This window comes from Eleginops maclovinus, chromosome 2, assembly GCF_036324505.1.
Source record: "Eleginops maclovinus isolate JMC-PN-2008 ecotype Puerto Natales chromosome 2, JC_Emac_rtc_rv5, whole genome shotgun sequence".
Classification (NCBI taxonomy): Eukaryota; Metazoa; Chordata; class Actinopteri; order Perciformes; family Eleginopidae; genus Eleginops; species Eleginops maclovinus.
In genome coordinates this window covers 8,122,195-8,145,324 of record NC_086350.1, presented here as the reverse complement: position 1 = coordinate 8,145,324, position 23,130 = coordinate 8,122,195, and the positions used below count along the sequence as shown (strand labels likewise).

Genomic DNA, 23,130 nt, shown 5'->3' with positions numbered 1-23,130 from the left:
AAAGCAGGGGGATTCTGTCTAATGGAAAGCAGGTTGTATGTATTTTAATGGACAAGTACAGCCTTTTCCATTCTTGTCAACTATCGAAAATGATTTTGAATGAGGAATGTAACCAACCCAGATGCATTAACTCGGTGGATTGCAGCATTGGAATTGCATACATACATTCATTAAGGTGTGTTGACCGCTGATGGTTGACGTTAGTTGCAGTAGTCGTTTCTGGCTGCTGACCCTAATGCTGGATTGACGCACTGACTTTCTGCCCGTGTGCTTACACACACAAACACACAGACACGCACACACACACAGGTCTGATTGTGCTCTGTCCGGCTCCACTCCCTCATTATCTGTGTAACTGCATGTCTGAGACCTTTTGCTCTGCGGCCAAGCCAAGTCACCGCAATTCAGACAAACATTCCTGTCATGACGGTTCACCTTTGGGACATGAATAAGTTATTCTGCCATCAGTAATTTGGTTAAAATGTTTATCCAATTCTGATGTTCATTACATTTGGTGGAAAACATATACTGTAACAAGGGGTCTCACAAGGAGTACTGTGAAACAAATCTCTGAATTAAAATGAGTTGTATTGGCATTTGTGTAATTAAGGGAAGTTTTGCATGTTGTGCAAAGTTTACAGTGTAAGTATATTCATTACATTTTTTCAAGACTCTCTCTGACACACACATACACACACACTCACAGTTTTGATCCCCAGCTACATGTAAGGTGATGCTTCTAGATGTCTGTGTCTGCTAGATTGTGACTCCCCTTGAGCAGGTGATTCACAGGGGGGATTGAAACATAGGTTGAATGAATTTGGAAAGTCGATGCTGAAACGCCCTGGGTGGCCAAATTAAACAGCACAGAGGAATTCAGCTGTTGGCAAAGAAGGGCTTAACATGTAAAAAATATCGCTATGAATGACTATGACCTCAACATAACTTTTTGTAGGATAAATGAATACAGAGTCTGAAAAGATAAAGAGAACATGAAGGAAACACAATGTGAGACCCCCATTACAATAACAACATCCCATCCCATTACTGCCTTTTTGTACATTTCATTTTTATTCATTTTCATTTTTACTTTATTTTTTAGTTCTAATTATTTGTATTTGTTTTGCTTCTCTTTGGATTTCGCTGCTGCAACGCAAACATTTCCCAGTTTGGGATAAATAAAGTACTTCTGATTCAGATTCTAACAGACCATGTTCCTTCAAATTTAAGTTGCCTCAGCACAGCAGCCATTTCAGTCAATCAGCGTGACCCGATCTTTAGCCTAAATGGTAAATGAACGTGTTGTTAGCTTGATGGATGTATGTTTTCTGCGAGCCAGCACTCGTCTTAACATAAAACCATTCATCATTTTTAATTGGCTGGGGCAGACTGGAAGTTGTGATAATTAAAAAGCAAAGTTGTGGCAAATAAGCTGTTACTTCGGCAAAGCCCCACAATCCCGTTATACCTTAAGATCCATTAGTGGTTTTCTTATAAACTAAGCATGTGTCAGCCTTTAAGTAGGTTAAGCATCTGTAAAGGAGCAGAAAAAACGTCTATCTCAATAAAAACATCACAAGCAATTCAAGTTTTGCATTGAAACGTTTATTTAAAAACTCTTAAACAAGGTTTAAACCTCTTCAGAAAAAGTTTTATAGTACAAAGCCATGTTACCATATGTTGTAGCAAGTGGTAAAGGTACAAGGGGAGACTGCTGAGCTGAATGCAGGTACTGTTCATGCAAGGCCCTCAATGAATACATGTTTACTCAACTGGTCACATGTCCAAATCTAAGCAGGAAAAAAAGCCATATTACCGTTTTCCAGACAGATTAACCCTGAGATTCAGGTTAACAGCCCTCCAGCGCAGGAAATTCCTGCTTCACATGCTATGAGGAACTCTGTCATTTCTGCATTAGCTGCAATATGAATTTTGATCTGTGCTGTAACGACCTCTGCAAATGTAATCTATAAATTTAAGGGGTATGAAATTAAATCAGTCCTTTAAGTCGTACAGATGGAAGAGTTCTATAGTGTTTGGCAATATTTCAGACATTTCATACATGGTTAAATACTGAACCACACTCATATGTATATTTACAACCTTTTTTAATGGAATGGCAATGAATAAAACTTTTTGCACTGTGTGTCTGTTGTCCGGTACCAAATTGAGAGTACATGCAAAGAATAACACATGGCTGTGCTGCATTTAGGGTGTTCCACAATGAAGATATTCCTGTAGCTTGTGAAGAAACTCTGATAGGGTTGATTTTTCATGCTTGTGTGCACCCAGAGTCTGTGTAAATAAAGGGAAAGGGCTGGTAAGGCTCTCTCAAGGCTGTGCTCTCTCTGCTCAGACCTTATAAGGAGGCTCGCAGATCAACAGAGCAGTCGCTAGGACATTTGATCCACAGAGACAAATGGAGAGCACTTGCATTGGAAACAGTGGGCAGACCACTTGGGGGAGGGGGATATATCATGGTTAACCATCCTGAAGGTATCTGTGACATTTCCTAAGGCACTTTCCAGTAAGTTAAGTTTGAACGAGCAGAGGGGTGACTGCATCTGGAAGACGTTTACATTATATAGAGTCATCAATGAAGATTTCAATAATTTCACCTTTAATGTAAAAACAGTTCACTGATTAATGAGAAATCCTCCTCGGCTAACATGGCAACTTGCAGGATCAGCTTACTCTGCCCCGCAGGCAACAGTTGCTGACTCACTGAGGCTGATGAGATGAGAAGGTGCTGCCAATCTCACGAAGACATCAAGATGAAAGGGACGGACATGTTCATTCCCAAGAGCTGTCGACAGCAGAACTGACTTCCAGGTCATGATGGGTAAGGATCATCCTCAGGGTCCAGACCTATGCGGTATCCATATGGAAAACAGCTGGTCCAAGTCTCTCGTTCCACCCATCCTCTGCCACTCATCCCACTTAGCAAGAGTTGACTCAGCTACAGTTAGTGGACACTCCCCTTACCGCCAACCACAATCCCAGACAGTTTACTGTTATCTCAAGCTTACACCATCAATGGGAGCTGTGACAGTCTTGGATGATTGTAGGGTGACTGTGAAAGCCTACGTGCTGGATTTCTCTGGATATCTGTTTGTGAGAAATCCTCCTGTTGGTGGTATTTTCTTGGCCGCACGTTGAACTTGTACAAGCACGTACATTGAGTGACAGTGAAAGCTCTGATGCAGGCACATGCGGGGTTTCATGTGACACAATGGATGTGAAGAAGCGAGAAAATCAAACATTAAGTGTAGGAGGGTAGGGAAGGGGAGACCACCAATTGCATGGCAGTGAAGCGAAACATCACACATTAACTCTGCTGGTTCACTGATTGGCCTTAGCTTGAAGCAGCCCAGTTGAGTGATTCAGCTTGGTGACCCAGGACCCTTATCAGTGAGTATGTTTTGACCGCTGATCACTCAGAGGAGTCCCCGCAGGTTTCACATCATATAAGCCCAAGGGGGTGAATACCTGTGAAGCAGAAACACTGTTTAGACATGGTGTTAAGTGAGTGACAGTGCTGTGGTGCAGCTGTGACGCTGACAAGTCCAGGATGCAGAGGCAGGTGTGAGGACCAGACCACCTACAGTTGGAGCTGAGAAGACGCACTGTCCCCATTAAACGGTGCAGGTGTGTGAATTCCTCCCACCTCCTCCTGCCTGTCTTTCTTTCTTTTTTTAACCCAAAAGGAACTTCCAGGTACAGGACATTTGTAAAGACCAGTATTTCTTGTCCTTTTTTGTCTTGTGACTCAGTATCCTGCATTTTATTCATTCAGACCATCAATATGAACAGCTGACCATTGACATTAACGTCGATGAGTTGGAAAAATGTGGATACAGAATAAAAAGAATTAAAAAAAAAAAAGTTGTGTACTTGCAAATACTTCAGTTTATATGGCAGGATACATTCGAAGCATGAAGTAAATAAATAAATAATTGAGGAAAACCTAAAAAAAAAAGGACATTTTTTAAAAATCCCATTTTGTGGACAATTCTGGGCGATGCCAGCCACAGGTTGGGACAGTGTCTTGGTTATTCTGTTAATATCCATTTACAGGCATAGTTATAAATAATGGTTTACTTATTAGCATGAAGCTTCTGTGACAAGTGTAATACATGTAGAAGACTGGAGTAGTGTGTTGCAATATTGTTTTTTAGCCATGAAAAGCGCTCTATATATATACACACATGTAAATAAATGCATTATTATAATACTGTGCACATAGGAGACTTGTTCCGATAAACAAATCCTCATAAATGTATTCAGGTGGTATGACATTTGATTCCAAACATGTGTGACTCCAAACATGTGTGTCCTTGCAGATTATATTGCAAGCATTATTTCTATGAGTTGTTGGCCACTAAGAGCTAATAGGGATGGTAAAAATAAACAATTGACACCAAGGATTCTTTTGAATGTATTTATGACTAAATTGATATGAAAGGAAGTCATTTGTTTTATTCATTGTAAAGCCGTGTTCTGCCCTGAAGTTGTGATTTACACAGCAGAAGGCCCCTCAGTAAACAGAGGGAGCAGACGCACTGCTCAAGGGCTCCTCATTCATCTCTTCATCCCAAGGACACTGACAGCTGGCCTTCGTGAAGGGACAATGAGTTCGAGGGGAGCTCCAGCAGAGAGATGCTGGCTAAGGGCCTTTTTTTGCTCCAAAAGGAGACTCTCTCTGAAGGGGTTAAAGTCTTAATCCTCCTCTATTCTCCATGGCATAAGGATTAGCCAGACAAAGTTAATGCGCACACCTTCAGGTTAGGGACCAGAGGAAGATCCCTGCTCTGTGGCTGCTAAGCTTGGCTGCTGTTTGCAAACAACATGCAGCCTTCCCTGCCCTTATTGGATAAAGTCCATTTCGACCAGAGGGTGACCACCCCTATTTCAAAGCCCTTTATGCAGAACGAACAGATTGTTTGACTTGTCCCTTTACACTTTATGCGTATGCATTTTGTCACCACTTAACCCCGGAGCAGGGTCATGATTCAGATAGAATTCACATTCATTCACCATGAAAATATTGTAAGAGTTGTGTAAACAGGCGCATAAACAGAGCGATTTCACAGCTCCCACTGCTGACCCTCAAAAGGGGGTTTGTTTGCTGCTGCTCAGCAGTATATAAATATTCAATTGCCTGTTAGCCACGGCTGCTGCTAATCCTAAGCAGAAGTCGCTGCCAAGTTGGAACATATTTGAGGGCAGCTGGATAATAAATCATAAGAGTTCGAACATAGAAAGATACCAAAGAGCTGGCTGTTTACGCCTTTTGTTCTAGAGTGATGATGGTTGTGACAGTGGGCTTGTGAGGGGACAAATCCCACTAAGAACTTCAGGCTCTATAAGGACTGTCTGTGCTCCAAAGCAAGCAAGATGAAAGAAGAGCACCACTCTTGGCATAACAAAGAATTAACTGTCCATTTCACAGCTAGTATTTATGACATGATCCACATTTGCTGCTATGAATAATGCTAACGTTAGATTTGTTTGCTTTTGTTACCAGCCCCTAAGGCGACACTGGTATTTTCTTCAGCTTGTGAGTTTGTTTGTATTTAATCTTTGCAGATGTGCTCCTGGAGACAGCTGGAACTACCATACATTTGAGAATTTGGCCAGGTGTTCCAACTGCTCTCTGTCAGTCGTTGGAGAGATTTTCTGAGCACTTTTTCCTCATGCACGAACACGTCATGAAACTTAACAGAGGTGTAATGGACATCTAAATGAAAGATGGGTGTGGTCAGATAAAAGGCACCGAGAGTAAGGGGGAAGAAAATGGGGAAGGGACTATTGGCTTTATAAGCCTGGAACAATTTAGATCCCATCGAGATGATCTATAGGCAAAACTTGAATGAATTACTTTTCAAATTTGTTCACGGTCCAAAACAAATTCCGCTCCGACCAAAAAGCAGAAACAGAAATAAATTGTTACTATTTTTCTTTTTTATATCTCCACAGATGTCATAAAGAGCTGCACATATGAAGATCTTCAATCAAGACGGATAATTATTAACAGTCTCAAACACCAAAAGAAAAATAGTGTGCTGACTGCTCTTCTACTTTTTCACTTTACAATAATTCACTCAAACTGTTTATTGGCTTAAGCAAGTGGATACTGGTATGTTGTGTAAGTGAAAACAGGTGTCCAGGGCTGGTATAGAGACATTCACAGTGTGTCTGTTTCTATGCATGTGGTTTATTTCGCATATCTTCTTTCTGTTTATGCCTACTGTACCTGTAACTATATCTCTCCATAAATTATAGTTTACATGCTCTTAACTTAATACAAGAGTAGAAGTTTGACCAATTGTTCCATGATCTTAATTCTCTACCCGAGAAACTGTAGGTTTCATGGGAGATAATACAATAGCCTACTTCAGCAACACAGATAGACCACATATTCCAGAGACACAAACATCGTGGCGACACTCAGGGCATTGTGGCATATTTTTGTGGCATTCACAGTCATAAATTGGTGCCTGCTCTCACACCACCTCTGTCAATCATGTGGGATAAGTGAGCATGTGTTTGCTGAAGAACTGTCAGCCACAATAACATGTTTACACTGCGGAAAGTGAAATCCACTGGGCTTGTGTCATTGATAGACTTGTGATTGGTGAGCGTTTTTACTGAGTCAGATAATCTAATGCAGGAAATATATTGTTTTCAAACTTTATCTGCGAATAAAAAGATTTGGGGGAATTTAAATAATCCCCATCAGCAGTGATTTATCCCTCATTCATGCGTATATTAAAACATTTCCATCTGTGAGCTGTCAGATACAACTCAAGTTGAATAAGTGACTCTGAACTGAAGCAGTTCAAGGTTATGTCGCCTTGTCGAGAGCACCCAACAGTATGGAGAGGGAGAAGGGGGAGTTTCTCTGTTTGAAGACACTGGCATTCACAGTGTAATGAAGGATATGTGCAACTTTGCACTGCATTGCAAGCGGTTATCAAAAGCCGAGTAGGCTATGGAGCAAGGCAGTGTTTTAATGATTAGGAAAATGATCTACTGTACAACTATAAACACTTATTCATTAATCAATGCAGCAGAACCAAAAGGTATTTTCTTTTTTATTTCAGACATTCTTCTTCCCGGTCAAACCTGGTAATGCTTAAGCCACTACACAACTTAACAGCCATCAGCTCAGTCCACATTTGGGTGTGTTATGCTAATAGTGGCTAATGCAGCCTTGAGTTGAGCCTAATGTTGAGCTGACGAGCTGGATAAGGAAATCTGGTAAACTCACATAGCAGTTCTTGTACTGTCTATTGAGCCTCTAGCATTATATTGGGAAGTAGATCATTATCAATTGTTGGGCAAACTGGCTTTACTATTATTAATTTCCTCAAATTATGAGCAACAAGACAGTATTTCTGACTCATTAAACATACTTAAACAAGACAATTAAAAAGCATTGGTGTCAGTCTTAAAAAAGGGGATTTGTGGCTCAATTGCTTAGAGACAGCTTTTCATTGAAAACACCTCTCCATCTGTGTACCTGTGTTTTACATTAGCGCACCCTCTCTCGCCAGGTATCAGTGGAATCTATGGAATGGCTAAATGGCTTGTTGAGGATCTTATAGGATTGCCTTGATCCGTCTGTAATCCCACTCAGATAAGATGTGTCCTAACATATCTCAGATGATGTAAAGAATAGCTCCATTCATCTTCTCAATGAGAGGGATTCTGTGGAAGGCTGACAACTCCTTCTGCTGACTAGAGGATTCATCATTGGTGATTAAGACATGGCTCAGATCCAAGGGGGACTTGATTTCTGATTGGCCCGAACAAATTTCAGTTCTCAGTCTGGCTTAAGGCACAATATCAATAAAGAAGCTTGAGCTGTGGATGGCCGCTTTAATCCACAGTGAAACCAGAGTGGCCTCTGTCACCAAGCCTTGTTTATTACTCAGGGGATTAAGGTATTGCTAGGTTAGGAACAACTTTGATCATGACTGCCGGCTTCTAGAAAGGACAAAGGCTTGAGCATAAGCCAAGGCAACAATTACCAGCCGACAGAGGGTCATTAGACAGAGGGCTGCTGCCCACGTTCCAGACAGCCCCCCCAACACACACACACACACACACACACACACACACACACACACACACACACACACACACACACACACACACACACACACACACACACACACACACACACACACACACACACACACACACACACACACACACACACACACACACACACACACACACACACACACACACACACACACACACACACACACACACACACACACACACACACACACACACACACACACACGCCAAGCAAGGCTGCTTATGTACAACTCGGGCCGACTCCATTGAGCTCCAGCATTCCCCACCACTAAAGAAGAGAGGAGTGGCCCAACAGGAAGTATCCAGGGTGGGCCAGAGTGGGAGGCTTTGCGCCCCAGGCTGGTAAGGTCTATGGAGGGCTGCTTGGATCTGGTTCAAATGAGATTTTATCTCTCTACCTTGCTTATTGATTTACCCAGGGGACAGTCAATCTACCCAAAATAGGTGCTAGATGGGTAATGTTATTTTAGTTCTATTACAATTTTACTGTAAATATGGATTCCATTCATCCTGAACACGTAAATATTGATGTAAAAGTTTAAAAGTTTGCAAATTTGTATTTTGTTCTTCAACGTTCAAAAGAATTTTATGTGGATACACAGATTTAAATTCTTTCAAACTAAAATCTGAACAGCGGATTTGGAGCAGATATATGTAAGAGTTAATAAAGCATTGTTTCAAATTAGCTTCTCTCCAGGTGGATCTTGTCTTAGCATCTTTGTGACCTACTTGTTTTGCTACAGTTACATACATGATGGGTCAAAGGCCATTCTGAGAAAAAAAAAATCAAAGACCACTTCGCTTTATGTCTACTCTCTGGACGTCTCCAGTCATAATATGTGTGTGACAGTCAAATTAGAGCATGAAATTGACAGGCTGATCTTTGACCCATCCAGTCTTTCCTTCCCTTTTGACCCCGGTCCTGATGTAAAACTAGGGTAACTCACTAATTGTCTGCAAGTTCAGAGTAGGGTCAATGTACCTTTAAACATGGAAGTGGAAAGGATTGTTAAGAGCCTGATAACAGTTGACTTTTTTTAAGAGTGGTGAGGGTCAGGCCACTGTTATGCTGGCTCTCAGTCCTAATTCACTGGGTGAGGGACAGTGAAAAGCGTGGAATAACCCTGCTTTCATGTTTTTCTTCAAGATTAGCTTGTGCAAAGTAGAGATGGCTGGATCTCAAACTGCCACCAGCTGTGTTGAGTTCAAGACATCCTGCCAAGTTTGCTTGCTAATCAACTAGCTTACAGAGCATGTTTCTTCTGTTAAATGTGCTTATGTAAGATATGTAGTCTCTCATAAATCTTTGAGTCGCCTATCAAAATTCCGACTCAGCAGCGTTTGTCAGTGAAAATGCAGCCCTGATATAATCAACAACACTCCCTTAGGGTCTGATTATGCCACAAAATGATTAAATCCCAACACTCACTCTGGAATTATTGCTTTCAGATGTTTGGGCACCATCAATCCCCATACCAAGCACTCATATTGTTCGTATCAACAGGAAAACAGTTCAGCAGAGAGCAGACCCCCAGTATTTTGTTAGTCTCACAACGACTGTGAGACGACTGGCAGGAAAAATGTAAATAAAAAAGGGCTGTATTTACCAGAGTCGCCCACAGAAGCCACAAAATGTGAGCGTTTGGCAAACATTTGGAGGTAAATAAATAAATTGATTTGTGACAGCAGTTCCTCAACAACTACATGAGTTAACATCTTGCAATAGTTACTGAAAAAATAAGGGATTTTTGGTGCAATATTTGGAAGCATCAGTGTGCTTCAGACAAAGTGATGTTGGATCTTGGATCAGTCTGTTACACAATCCTCCGGGACGTTTCAGATGCAGAACTTCTGGTGTTCATTGCATCTTGCCCTTTACTTTGGTGGGTCCAACAGTACAACATGAGAGGCTGAATCGCAATGAATTGCCATTCTTTTTAAATCTATATCCCTTATGAAGAGAATGTTTAATACGTTTCTTGTGTCTCAAACAGAAAACAGAGACTTAAGAAAAAGTGAAAACAGATATTCAAAGCATGCAAACACAGCAAGCCACCGTGTTTACAGGCTAGTCAGCAGAACTCGACAAATGTTCACAGACTCCCATCTAATGCTCTCCAGTAAATCCTTCCTGTGTTTGGTCATTAACTGATCTGATGGCTGTTTATCCATTTCTGCCACTTCCTATCACTGTATCCCACAAGCTCTACAATCTGCTGTAGAAAATATTACATGGGAAAAACGTATTGAGTGCAGAGGCCCTTGGCTTGCACTGTAGTACCCAAAAGTTTGCAAGCCTTTACAAACATGCCAAATATGATTGCATTTTGAGTATCCTGAGAGCTATAATCTTTGACACTATCCAAAGAAAAACACCAATTCACTCTCAATCGCCCCAGGCTGGTTTTGGAACCATAGGCGATATTGAGTCAAGGCTTTTTGGAATGTTATCACAAACACAGCACGCTGAAAGTTTATAAAACCTCTGCGATCCCCAGATTATCCTTGAACTTTGTGTTACCTGTGTAGTAAGCTATACTTGGCAGCCATGGATGACACTCAGAAAGGTCATATGCACACATTGCTGGCTTTGATTTGATTGTTATTCCAGATTAGAGAGGGATTTCATTCATTTTCTGCTATTTATTAGTTTTTACTATAAATGGCAGGTGAAGTCCAGAATTTAATTTCAGATTTATTGCAATGCTCAAGTGCCCAGAATCCTAAACCTACTCCAAAAGAAACGAAGGATATTTTTGGAAGTGTCTGCAGCTGCATTGAAATTTTGCTGCACACACACATTTTATTCCAGGATGAAATATTCAGCAGAGATGTTTCTGGATAATGTTTTCTTAAACAGGGGATTTCTCTTAATTCCTTCTATTCATACTTTGCCTCCCCCCCCCCCCTCTCTCTCTCTCTCTCTCTCTCTCTGTTGGCAAACGTGCAAAGTAAAAGTGTAGCGTATCATTAGATCAGCAATGGTTCCAAGGCTTCTGCCCCCATGGCATGTTCACGCTTATCGGAGACAACGCTGCATTCCACTTCAGGGCAGACGGAGTCACATTATTCAACTAGTAAGATTTACTATTGCGCCCACTATCTCTGTGATTTGTAGGTACAATCCACTTTGAGATTCTCCCATTTACCTCTGCTCCCTCTGGCACAGCACAAGGCTAAACTATGTTGATGAATATGTTTGGTGTTGACTTTTGCACTTCCCTGAACTATTCTGTAATAATTTGTCTCGTCTAAAGATCCTGTCAAGAGTCAAAGTTGTTGGCTTTTCATTACGTCATTACCAGGAAGAGTAAGTCTCAAGATGTCCCGGTATTGATACGTCTAGGCATTGTATGTAAAATGTATTTTTTAGATGAATTGTATTTTCTAATTCTAGTATTAAATCACTACATGTGTTGACCAATGTAGACCTATATACAGCAGTGGGAAGTAACTAAGTAGATTTACTCAAGTTGGATTATAACTCTTGCATGTCCAGTGTTTAGTATGTCTACGTGATGGCCCTTGACATGTGCACTCTGGTTTGTTTCTGTGATTTGATTCTACATGTTGAAGAACATTCAAAGTCTTTCATTCAGGGTATTATTCAATGATTTAAAAAAGTGTTTACTAAAACTTTTCTGGCCAGCTGATCCATACATCAACCGATTCAAGTCCATCTAGAGAAAACTTAATCTCTAATGCTAATACATCAGGTCATGTAAGACGTTTCTTCATTTACTCTACGAAAAAAATGGGACATCTTGCTGTTCTTTTTTTCTGCTGGGCCAAGGACCAACACACTATCCTCTTTCAGACCCTTTATGCAGCCAACTTGCTTTTTTTCTGTCTCTTAACTTTACCCACCAACAAAACAGAGAAGCTTCAGTATTTGAGGAATGTTTGGCTATGTCGATGCTGCAGCCCGATTACAACCCATGAGTTAGGGAGCACGAGGATTACGAGGAACTGATAGAACGGCCTTCTTCCTGCATTTAATTAAATCCCCCTTTGTGTCTCTCTTTGTATCCACGGACAGCCAAGTCTGTGCTGCCACGGGCAGGGCACCATACCAGCGTGCTGTAAGCTGTTTAACCTACATGAATGAGTCACAGCTGAATAGAAGGGATGACCCCTTTTTTCTGGTCACCATATCCTTCTCAAAAATCATTTGAAGTTAAGCTCTGTGTGGAATGAATCTCTGGTCTGCAAAGATAAGACATACCTTACAGGGGGCCTTTTGACAACCTCTGTTGACTTGATGATAAAAATGAAATGGAATAAAACTGTATTTAAAGCCTGATCAGCTTTCCTGAGACTCTACAAAGTATAATACACAATAGATTTTTTTTTCATGTGGATTGTATATTTTGGCAGGAGGCCATGAGGGCAGAAAATGGTGTTTTCTCTCTATTACTAGAATAACAAGACCTCAAATTTAGACATCCTGAATTTATTTTGTAGTAAAGAATTCTAGGGACTGTTTATGCAATCATTCATGAAAATGTATTTTGTGAAACTTTTAAAATAACTTTCATTGTGGAAAACCATTGATAATGTGTTTGAAAGCTGTGTGTTATATTTCTCCTCCATGTATAAATTGACATGAAACATCATTTTTAATCTTACACATCTAATATAGAATATTAACAATTTTCCATAGTTTGCCAAAACAAAAAAAAAACCCTTCAAATCCTGATTGTCTTCAAGTAGTAACATTGAAAGAGTTAGGGTAAGGGTTAGCGATAATGTCGAACCTGATACAGACTAACCTTTCGAAAGGCTCCATTCTTGTCATCCTCACAATAAAGACATGAACAGACACTGGCCAAACACTTCATAGCACTGGGAGAAGAACAATCACTTTCAGAATTACTGGTTTCCTTTTGGCTTATCCCTTTTGCTGAGGAATTTCTTGCATGTAAATGGTTGTTTGCACGGATTTCGGACCACACCCCGCCATCGCACAATCCAAACTGTCTAGTATCACTCGTCAAAATCCCTGCGACCTTATCACCAAACCAAGAACACAGCCTTTCTATTGCTCTGTCAGATTAGACGGACAGACAGATTTATCTCCCCAATCTGAGGAGGTTTTTGATGTATAGATCTTTTCTCACATTTCACCCCACATCAAAGGCTTTAAGCTAGTCAAAAGAAGCTGGAGAATATGGCGTCCTGTCTTCATGTGAGCTAATCCAAGCCAGGCGGAAGCAGAACAGAGGAATGAAGACTGATGGATGGCCTGACATACAGACGTACCTCTTGGTATTGCCAGACCTCCAGTGCTGTGGAGCCTGCATATGCCAGCAATGGATTCAGACTTTTTGTTTAAAAACCTGTCACTGTGCTATATTACAGCCACTTTTATGTTTGGCTTATGATTCGGGTGCGCTTTTGTTGATTTGTGCTCGACTCATTGTTCAGTAAATATTTTCACTTGTTATCTTTAATAGTCTCATGCATGCTCACATAAATTCATAACTTAGATATCCTCATATAACATGTAAAGATAAATGTTTCATCTAAACAGATCTTTAAAGCACTTGAGAAAAAGAGATTAAGACTCAAGTACTGAGAATTATTGTTGCAAAGAGTCTATGTGAACAGCATATTTGAAAAATGACCATCATGGTTGTGAAAACAGCATGTACAATATCTAAAACCACAATATTAATTTCGGTTTATGTGTGGATTTGATCAAATAAAAAGAGGTAAAATATACTTTTAGTGGGAGCTTTAGAGGAGCCATGCTTGCCATTTCCCCCTCTTCCAGTCTTTCTGCTAAGCTAAGCTAATTACCTTCTGGCTTCTGCAGCCCCATACTTAATGCACAAACTTGATTGGTCTCAAACTGACTTCGGCGAGTTCCTCTTTAAGTGATTTTGTTTTTATGAATTTAAAGGGATCAGTTCATTCTAGGTCCATTGAGAACTACCACCAATCTCGTCCTCTCTGCAGCTCTTAGCCACATTTGCCTTATTTGTCTCGGTTTACTAGTACACAGAGACAGTAAAGCTCACAGTTTTTGCACCATATCCCCCCTCTTAATGTAAGGATTAAACTTGTGGCTTTTTCTAGCTATGCATCTTTTAAATAGTCTGGATTTATAATACTTTAAGTCACATTAGGGTTTGGACTGCTGGATTTGAGTTTGGGTAAAGCTCTCAAAGGCCTTGTAAATCTGCAACTCTTGAAGTCTAAAATCTTTCTACTCTTTTGCTACATTTCAAAAGTGAGGTGCATGCAGTCTCATGTCTCTGGAAGGAAAGAACAGGCTCGCTGAAACCACACTCCTTTATAAACTCCACTCCCAATTAGAGGGCAGGTGTTTGAAGTCCAACAGAGAGTCACCAGGTGTGACTCGTTTTTACTAATGAGGCAAACTTTTCTGCTGAGCATTAACTGTTAGCTCAGTGAAACAAGAAAGGGGAAAGTCAAGAGGGATGTAATCCTTATGGACATAAAGTAAATGTCAACATTCACACTAGCGAAGACTACCGGGATGAAAAAACAAAGGTTTTACTGTGTGTAAACTTAAGCCTAAACCTAAATCAGTTTCAATTACCTTCTTATTTTAAAGAGCAACACGATCTGGCATTCTACTGTTTAAAGAAACATCAGCAAATGGTGTAACGTGTCTAAACTTAAACACGATGGTATAGACTTTATTAAGTTCCATATCTAAATTTTGATAGGATTCTTCCAGCTGCCCCAGACTCTTGAGTTCACAGACCTTACAATTGTGGGTTGTCAACGTGACGAAATTGTCCATTTTTCATTTCACTGAGTCAGGCTGCTATTTCTCGCCTCCAGCTGTTTAATGATTCACAACCAGGTACTTTTTCTATTTTGACCAGTCTGACGAACATGTATTTAAGCGTGTTCGACAGAGTAATTTAAACGGATTTACAAGCATTTTAATCACAGGCTTCATGATTTATGCTGTCACACCCTCTATCAAAAACCCCACCTTTCACCTCATCAATGACTGTGTTGTTGTCTTATATGCTTCACAGCTTGACAGAATTAAATTAAAGATCTGTATCGGTAATGTACAGTAAATATGTGTTTAAAGTATACAATTAAAAAAATAAACAGTAATTAAATCAGCAGTAAAGACAGAAAGACAAAAAATAATCTGGTTTTAACCAAAGAAAAATTATGGGAAAACACGGAGAAAAGGAATCTTTGTATTTTAAATGTGGTTTTACACTACAGAAATGAGTTAGACTAAAACATGGGGGATGAAAGGCACAAAAGTCAGAATCACTGAGCAAAAGAAAAGTATTGTTAGCGAATTGGAAAAGGGAAATGAGTCCCTGGAACAAATGGGACACTTCATCTGTGGCGGATTAACTGTTCATTCATTGGTCATAAACACATGTGCAGACCACATGATGACCTCCAGCTAAGTACAAATGGCTTAATCTGTGAAGAAATTTAAAAAGAAAACCAAGTGTTTATTCATTCTCCACAGCTGTTGAACAAACATAGTTTAAACCAAATTTCTAGAATTGGCTTTGAAGGGTGAAAGAAAAATGTTTTCACAAAATCATTATAAAAGGATTGTTTTGGTTAAACTTACACATGTAAAGAATGTAGCTTTTTCTGATTGAACTTAATTATAAACAGCCAAATGACATTAAGTTAATGGAGTGTTGTTAATGTCCGGAGCTTATGGTCAGCCACGAAATGTCTCACTTAAACATCCTCCTCTGTTTTAATTGGCTGGTAAGTCACCAGAGAGCAGATGCCCTGCAGCCATAAAAAGGAAAAAGGAAACAAAAACAATCCTTCTCAGTTGTTCAAACTTGAACTCCGACAGGCTGCTGGGAGGTAGGTTTTGGGGTCATCGGTGCCGGAGTGATTCCCCTCTATGCAGCGCCTTCCTGCATACATCAAAGATCCTGAGCATCAGCAGATAACTGGTCAACCCGGTGAGCAAAAACAGCTGGGCGAGAGCAAAACAAAGATGATATAAGTGGCTTCCTCCTCGGTGGCGTCAATAAGCCCCAGCCTATATTGTTTTTGAAGAGTAGCGTCCCCCTTCTTCCACCAGCACCACCAAACCCAGACAATTTAGAGACCCATGTAATGCAAGAGGAAATATAAACGGTGATCTCTTGAACCCTGTCAAAAGTAAAAGGTCTGTTTTTTGTCTCTACAACCGTTTTGGGGAAGTAGTGGGAGGGACTTTAAGTTGCAGTGGCTGCGATCTGTTAAAGCATTCAATGTCAGCCAGGGAGAATGCTTGAAGTATCATAAAGCTACATAAAAAATGATGTACATGTGAAAAGATTTGCCCTCAAAGTTTTACAAATTGTGTCCTTGGTCTTCTGAGGCCTGTGTGGAAGATATGGAGAGCTAACGACAGGCCATACTGACAAACTTCTGCAATGTCAATGAAACACAAAATGCTAATGCAGTTCCTGAAAGAAATGAACAGAACTCTTAACGTCTCATGTTGATAGACACAACAGCCACATAAAGATCTTCTCAAATGACAGACTGAACAAAACAGGCTGCGGTTACTGCAGACCTTACATATGGACAGAAGATCTTTTCTTTTAAATACATTTTCCTGGACAGTTCCCAAGGTGGAGCTAAACATTTTTTACAATTTCCCATTGGATTCAGCTGACAGTGCTCCAGGCATGGATGACACAGTGTAAGCAAGGATACCAACTTCACTGGGTTGCCAGGAACACATGTTATTATTTTTAAAGCCTTGGTAATACATATCAGATATTATTTGTACGCAGGAAGAATCTGAGTTACACTGTTTGTTCCCTTAAGTTTATACCTTCAATCCCAGCAACCTGAGTTTGAAGTGAATACACTTTTTGTGTATAATCATTGGTGTTCTTATATAATCGAAACAAAATGACAAGGTTAAACCAAAATTTCTAGAGCTGAGAGAGGAATTATGCAGGATTATGCAAAGGGAAGAGCTAATATGATTATTGTGTGCACTCTCTGTAGGCTGATGAGATTACTTTAAGCGTCAGATGGTGAATAATTGTCTTACATTATGTTAATGTGTGACAGTTAAATTCTGACCTGTGTCTGGACCTTAATTAATAACAAAAAATTAAAAAAAACCTTTTCCCATAATTTTCCTCATTATGCAGGATCTGAGTGGAGTGCATGTCCACTATATATTCCCCTACATGTTTTTAATTTGTAAATGGGGAGCCTGAGTGTGGTATCTCTTTCAAAATATAAATTAAGAGTACAAAACGACGCCATTTAGCAGTCTGTGAAATAATGTGCAAACATCATGAAATATCTCAGTGATGCAGCCCAGTCTGCAAGCTACTGTGCCTGGTTAGCTTGCTGCTTACTTGTTGTTAGCTAGCTAGCAACACCCAAGCAAGAGTCTTAAACATCAGCCAGAGTAATATTGTATACAGTTTATTCAAGAGATATATTTTTACCACAAAGTCATGGCCTAAAAAAAATTTATTTAGGGTTAGGTTGGGAGCTCCCTTTCCTTCTCCCCGGCTCTTGCATGAAATGCCCACTGTTCAGATGGTCTGCAACTTAACAGCCCAAATTTGTGTCAAATCAGAGTTTACATAAGTTAGTCTACACAATAGCTCCAAGCCAATTGTCACAACTCCACTGCAATCAATTCGTTCTGGTTCTTTATCATTTTTGTTGTGACAAAGGCCAATAGAAAGCATCTGTCCATCCACTTCAAAGTACTCGCCTCAGAGTGACATCACTGTCGCCGATTATACTGACTTTGTAGAGAAGGAGGGGCCGACCAGACCCTCTCATCCCCCCAGGGCCATCCATAGTCACAGCCACGTCTGGGGAAAGTGTGAATCAAGGATCTAACAGCCAGGCCGTTACGCCTCCATCTGGGCCTCTGAATTAAACATCAGCTAGGCCGACAGGCTCCCTGCCCAGAGCTTGAGGGACCGGGAACTGGGGCCAATTAACCCATGCCCAGTCCATTCAGACCTTTCTTTGTAGCAATTAAGAGGGCATATTACAGAAGGGGAAAAAAAAGGATGATCAAACAGTTGGGTTTGATTTGACATCAGGCACAAATGTTCCTGTTTGTAAGAAATCATAGAGACTGGCAATTATTGTAGTCATCATAAGTAAACACAGTGAGAGTGCCCTCGGTAATCATTATTGAAAAACCTGGGTCTACTTGTTGTTTAGTTTACCGTACGCTTCCAAAAGATTATAGTCATTTAAAAATAACTGAGCTCTTTTTGTTGAATCATTCAGTACTCATCCTGGAAACTCTTGCATGGACCTCATGTCACAAGTTTATAGCACAGTTCCTCTTCTTAATCTCTGATTCCTGTATAGTGTTAGGAAATACTTGCCAATGACACAAGGACAGGATATAAAGCAAATTAGTATTAGAAGTGAACAGAACCAGGAGTGCTTTCTTCTTCCATTGTAACAGACGGAGTTGATAACAAACGTAGCTCAAGCATCCAGTCCAACAACTGTTATACGTTTCACAATAAAATGGACAATTGAAAAAAAAGAAACCACAACATTCATCTTCCTCCCAAGGTGGAAACATCTTCCCTAGGTTGTGGATATGAAAAACATTGGTAGGTTGACAAGATGCAGACTGCGGTTGAATTATCTTTAATGTAGTTGTGCTATGTGTATCCCAGATGAATATATTTTTAATATTGTGCAGACTGCAAGTATTTGGACAGTGATATGTTGGCTGTAGTTCAGCTCATTGCATTCAAAATGAAACACTTGCTAGGAGTTTTTTTTTTACATTTGGCTAGAGGCACAGGGGTTTATATGAGCATGGATATCATTTCTATCTGGTTAATAAGATGTGGATGTTAATACCATTAAGTTAAAGATGATATATGGTTTATGGGTTTTCATACATACAGTATAAAGTCTTATTTTAAACCCTGCACAGAATCAAAGAGGCAATACAGAAATGTCCCACTACTCAAACTGCCCCCACAGCCACTATGAATCTGAACGTGGGTCCCCTGCAGTGCAAATTTCCCCTTAATTGGCAATGATTTATCAGTGGAGGGTGTTTGTTTAATGAGAATTGAGAACCAAAGGCATAACATTAATGGGGAGATTTATCATTGTATGGCTTATTGTATAAAAAAAGTTTCCATTTTCCAACGCATTAATATTTTGATGGTATTGCCAGATGGGGAAGGTACAGTCCAGTATTACAGAATGGAATCTCAAAGGTTGAGATTTGGAAAGAGATCCTTTGTTGGTTCATGTCAGTTATAATATAAAACACAAGCACACACACCCATGCATGCAACTATTTGTACGCTGGCACAGAACATTTTTTGGGATAGATATAATCTCAACAGCATTTGCAACCCGGAATTCATTGCATTCAGCTTTCAGTACGCCCCCTCCGAATAGCTAACATTTTACATCAATCTATTCCCTCAGGGTAGGAAAAATGGTAATGACGGTGAAACTAAAAGAAACAGGTGTTCTTCCTTTGCTACACTTATCTTTGAAGGTGCTGAGAGTCACAGAAAGATTGTGAATCACTGCTAATTGCATGAGATTATAGTTGCGGTGTGCAAAATGAACTCATTCCAGTGTAGCTCGAGCCAACAGTTATGATAGTGCTTTGGAGGGTTTGTAGATGCCATGAATTATAAAATGACAAGGGTGTTTCTAGATGTTAACTGAACAATGACTTTGGTTTACTGGAAATGCTGTAGGGGATTTACAGAAAGCTCGCCTAATTATGATGATTGGGGTGTATTTGAAGAGCTAATTTTTGATTTAATAACATTAAAAAAATGCCAACTCAGATTTCAGATCAGCCAAATTAAAATGAAAGGATAATGTGCCACTTGGAGATTTATATTAAAACCACAAAGCCAGCTGAGGTCAGAATAGCTAGGAGTCTCTGAAGCTTATGTTATGTTTCGCAAAAGTCAAGGATTGTTTTGCGGCTTTAGTACAACAGCTCTTTCCTCAAGGGAAGATTTATTGAAAATGTTTAATTAAATCTTACATTGACAGTTTAGCCCCACCTCTAATTATAAATGATGTTGCTTTTTAGTTGAGCTGCTTGCTCAGCTGATATTTAAAAGTGGCATACATTTGTTATTTAATTGCTTTATCAGGAAAGGCAGCCATGACTAAACCAATTTATAGTAGACAAATACAATTCTTTTGTATTCTTTGAAAGGCAAAAAGCATAACCAGGATGAATAGCCGAGAAGCCAAGTGGGAAATATCTGACTAATATAACAAATTGAAACCCCTTTAATGCTATTTCTGTAACCTCGATATATTACACTGTACATTGCTGTCTGTTTTGTTCGCAGGACAAACATCTAGTCAGTTATTACCTCACAGATATTCATGAGCTGTGTAAAAAAAAAATCCATACTGGTTCAAAATATGTGCAATGTCTGAGATGTTCACTTCAGAAGTGTAATGCCAAGATTTTGGACAGGCTAAAAAATATATTAATATTGAGTAAAGCATGATTTGTTAAGTGGCCAGACAAAGGTGTAGGAGATGGGCTCGCTTCTTTGGCTTTAATCCAATTACCAAACTTTTTAAAAGGCAAAGGCACATGAAGAACATATATTAGAAACGTTATTTCGACTGTCTTTGATTTTCAGCAGTTTGGTTGCCCTGCTTTAGGTCATAAGTAGCTTTTTTCCTAAGTAACATTTGATTGTATTGAGCCAGCCGTAAAAGTGCTATTATTTGCTCCTTTTCGTTCATTTTATATACATTAAACAACCAATTCAAAAAAATCTAAAATGCATCAACCAGAAATGGAAAATCTATAAGCTAGATTTCTTGATGTAGCAAAACTGACTCAACTACAGTCTTTTTTTCCAAACAGAAGAAGTAAAACAACATGTGATGTGGTAATGATGGTTCATTCAGCAATGTTTTGCCTGCTGTGACATTGCAGAAGCTTATGGAAACGATGCCATAGCGAATGTGTGCCATAATATAAAGGCGGTCCAACGGATATTAGAGGTTGTGACCTATTTTTTTGGCTGGGCAGAAAATGTTGGTAGCCACATGACTTACCAAGCAGAACTGAAAGCAGACTTGACTAATAGTGTTTCCTTTCAGCTGAAAACTCACTTCTCCTGAAGGGCTTATCATTTCATTCCCGCTACTCATGTGAACAGGACTGCTTCTTCATCAGGGCTTTAAAATCAAAGATAAAAGTAAGAAAAAAGTGGGGTTTTTTTACGGATACGTTGATCTAGCCTTATATACCATGGCGTGTCTTGCTGCGATTCTTGGTCTCATCATTTTTTCAGGAATCATGGATCTCTCAGCAGCAAACAAAGACACGTGTGATCTGTATGCCTTAGTTGGACAGAGTCTAACTCTGCCGTTTGTCTTTGAGGGACTTGCAAACGTACATGTGCTGAGATGGACTCATAATAAAACGATCATTTTGTACAAACATCAGGGCAGAGTGACTGTTGGAAAACCAGAGGACATCTCTAAAACCGGATCCCTTTTCCTGGAGAACCTTCAATTCTCAAGTGCAGGGATCTACCAAGCAGATGTCCTGAATCCCAATCGTACACTGGCTTTAAAGTGGACTGGTCGTCTCTGTATGATGGACAAGGTGGCAAAACCTCAACTCACTTACATCTGTGACCCCAAGACAAGGGCTGTTATCCTAAATTGCAATGTAGCTAATCCTCAGGATTTGACGTTCTCATGGACACTGGACCAGAAGACCTTAACAAGCGAAACAAAACAAACCCTGAGCATATCATTGGCACAGCTTAAAGGTGTGTGGAGCTTTGCATGTAGTGTGGCAAACAAAGTCAGCAAGGAGAAGAGTGACACTGTCCGTCCGACCTGTGAGAGTCCACCTCCACCACCTTTGTTCTGTCTTAAATCCCAAATTGTTCTAGCAGTGCTGGCAGGAGGGGCAAGTCTTATTCTGCTTTTGCTCATCATAATCATCACATTATGTTGCCGCTACAGGCGCATCAAAACACAAATGAGACGCAGGGATCAAGAGGATCTTAGGATGCTTTCTCTAAACAAACTCAAGCCTAACATCAGCCCAGAATATGAGACAATGCACCCACCTGAGGACTATCCAACCGTGAGTCAAACTTCTTTACCCAAAGACTGTTATGAGAAAGTTTCGCAGCCTGAAGCTCAGACTGAAAAGGATCCTGCACAGCTGTCCGTAGATGCCGAAGGACAACAACCTTCCCCTGTGCCGAAGCCGAGGACAAAGAGCCCCAAAACAGAAAACATCTGAAGGTGCCTCCCGCTCTTACTATCCCAGGAGCTAAGACCTATAAAAGGCATATTTTTTTTACCTTGATAATGTACAACTTAATCAAAACAAAAAAAAATCAAATTGAAATTGTCTTCGTTACTTGTACACTTACATAGATGCTGTAAATAGACATTAGGAGCATGAGTGTCTTTGGACAATGGGCTTAATCATGATAAATGCTGTGGACCTGGGAGTTAGCAAAATATTAATTTTCTCTGCAACTTCAACATTTATGTCATGGCTCAGATACGTAGAATTTTCCTTAACCAAATTAAGGATGGGGGTTTAAAATCACTGTGGGGAGAAATTTCAATATTGATGTATTGTTTATAATTTACTAAGATTACTGATGGTCTTATCTGCTTTTTTTTCCTTTGACTGTTAAGCCAATATTCTTCTGTGTTATGAATAAAGATTTTCCAGACGTTGTGGAAAAAAATCTGAAAAGTGTTGAACTGAACTTTTCACCATCTGACATATTTTCATATATTTACCAACACCTCTACTGATACTTGCATACACTTAAATCGTTTTTCAATGACGTTTCTGTCACATACATTAATCACACTATATGTATACATGTATTGTTATTGAAATGAATATAGTTGCCCAGATCTTCTGATTGTATATATTTGTAATAAAAAGAAGAGGAACTTATCTCTGTTAAACACGGCCCTCTGTTCCTGCTCCTTGGATGTCAGCATTCTTGCACTTATTAAAATGTGCTTGCTTGCAAG

General features: G+C 39.9%; 1 protein-coding gene and 1 long non-coding RNA gene across 2 annotated transcripts in view; one reads left to right on the top strand and one right to left on the bottom strand.

Moving 5' to 3' along the window:
- Positions 1-1,667: 1,667 nt before the first annotated feature.
- The window catches only part of LOC134882991 (uncharacterized), a 30,769-nt gene continuing 9,306 nt past the window's right edge, over positions 1,668-23,130 (bottom strand). Inside the window, exon 3 of the long non-coding RNA XR_010168217.1 lies at positions 1,668-3,489. This is a non-coding gene — a long non-coding RNA (uncharacterized LOC134882991). The remainder of the gene's footprint in view (positions 3,490-23,130) is intronic.
- On the top strand, positions 21,267-23,022 carry LOC134874883 (uncharacterized). Its single transcript, XM_063899131.1, has one exon. It carries the CDS (start codon positions 21,359-21,361, stop codon positions 22,370-22,372), a length of 1,014 nt encoding a protein of 337 aa, XP_063755201.1. The 5' UTR covers positions 21,267-21,358; the 3' UTR covers positions 22,373-23,022.

Excerpts from the sequence above, each read along its gene's own strand:
- LOC134874883 (XM_063899131.1), top strand. The coding sequence starts at position 21,359 with ATGGCGTGTCTTGCTGCGATTCTTGGTCTCATCATTTTTTCAGGAATC.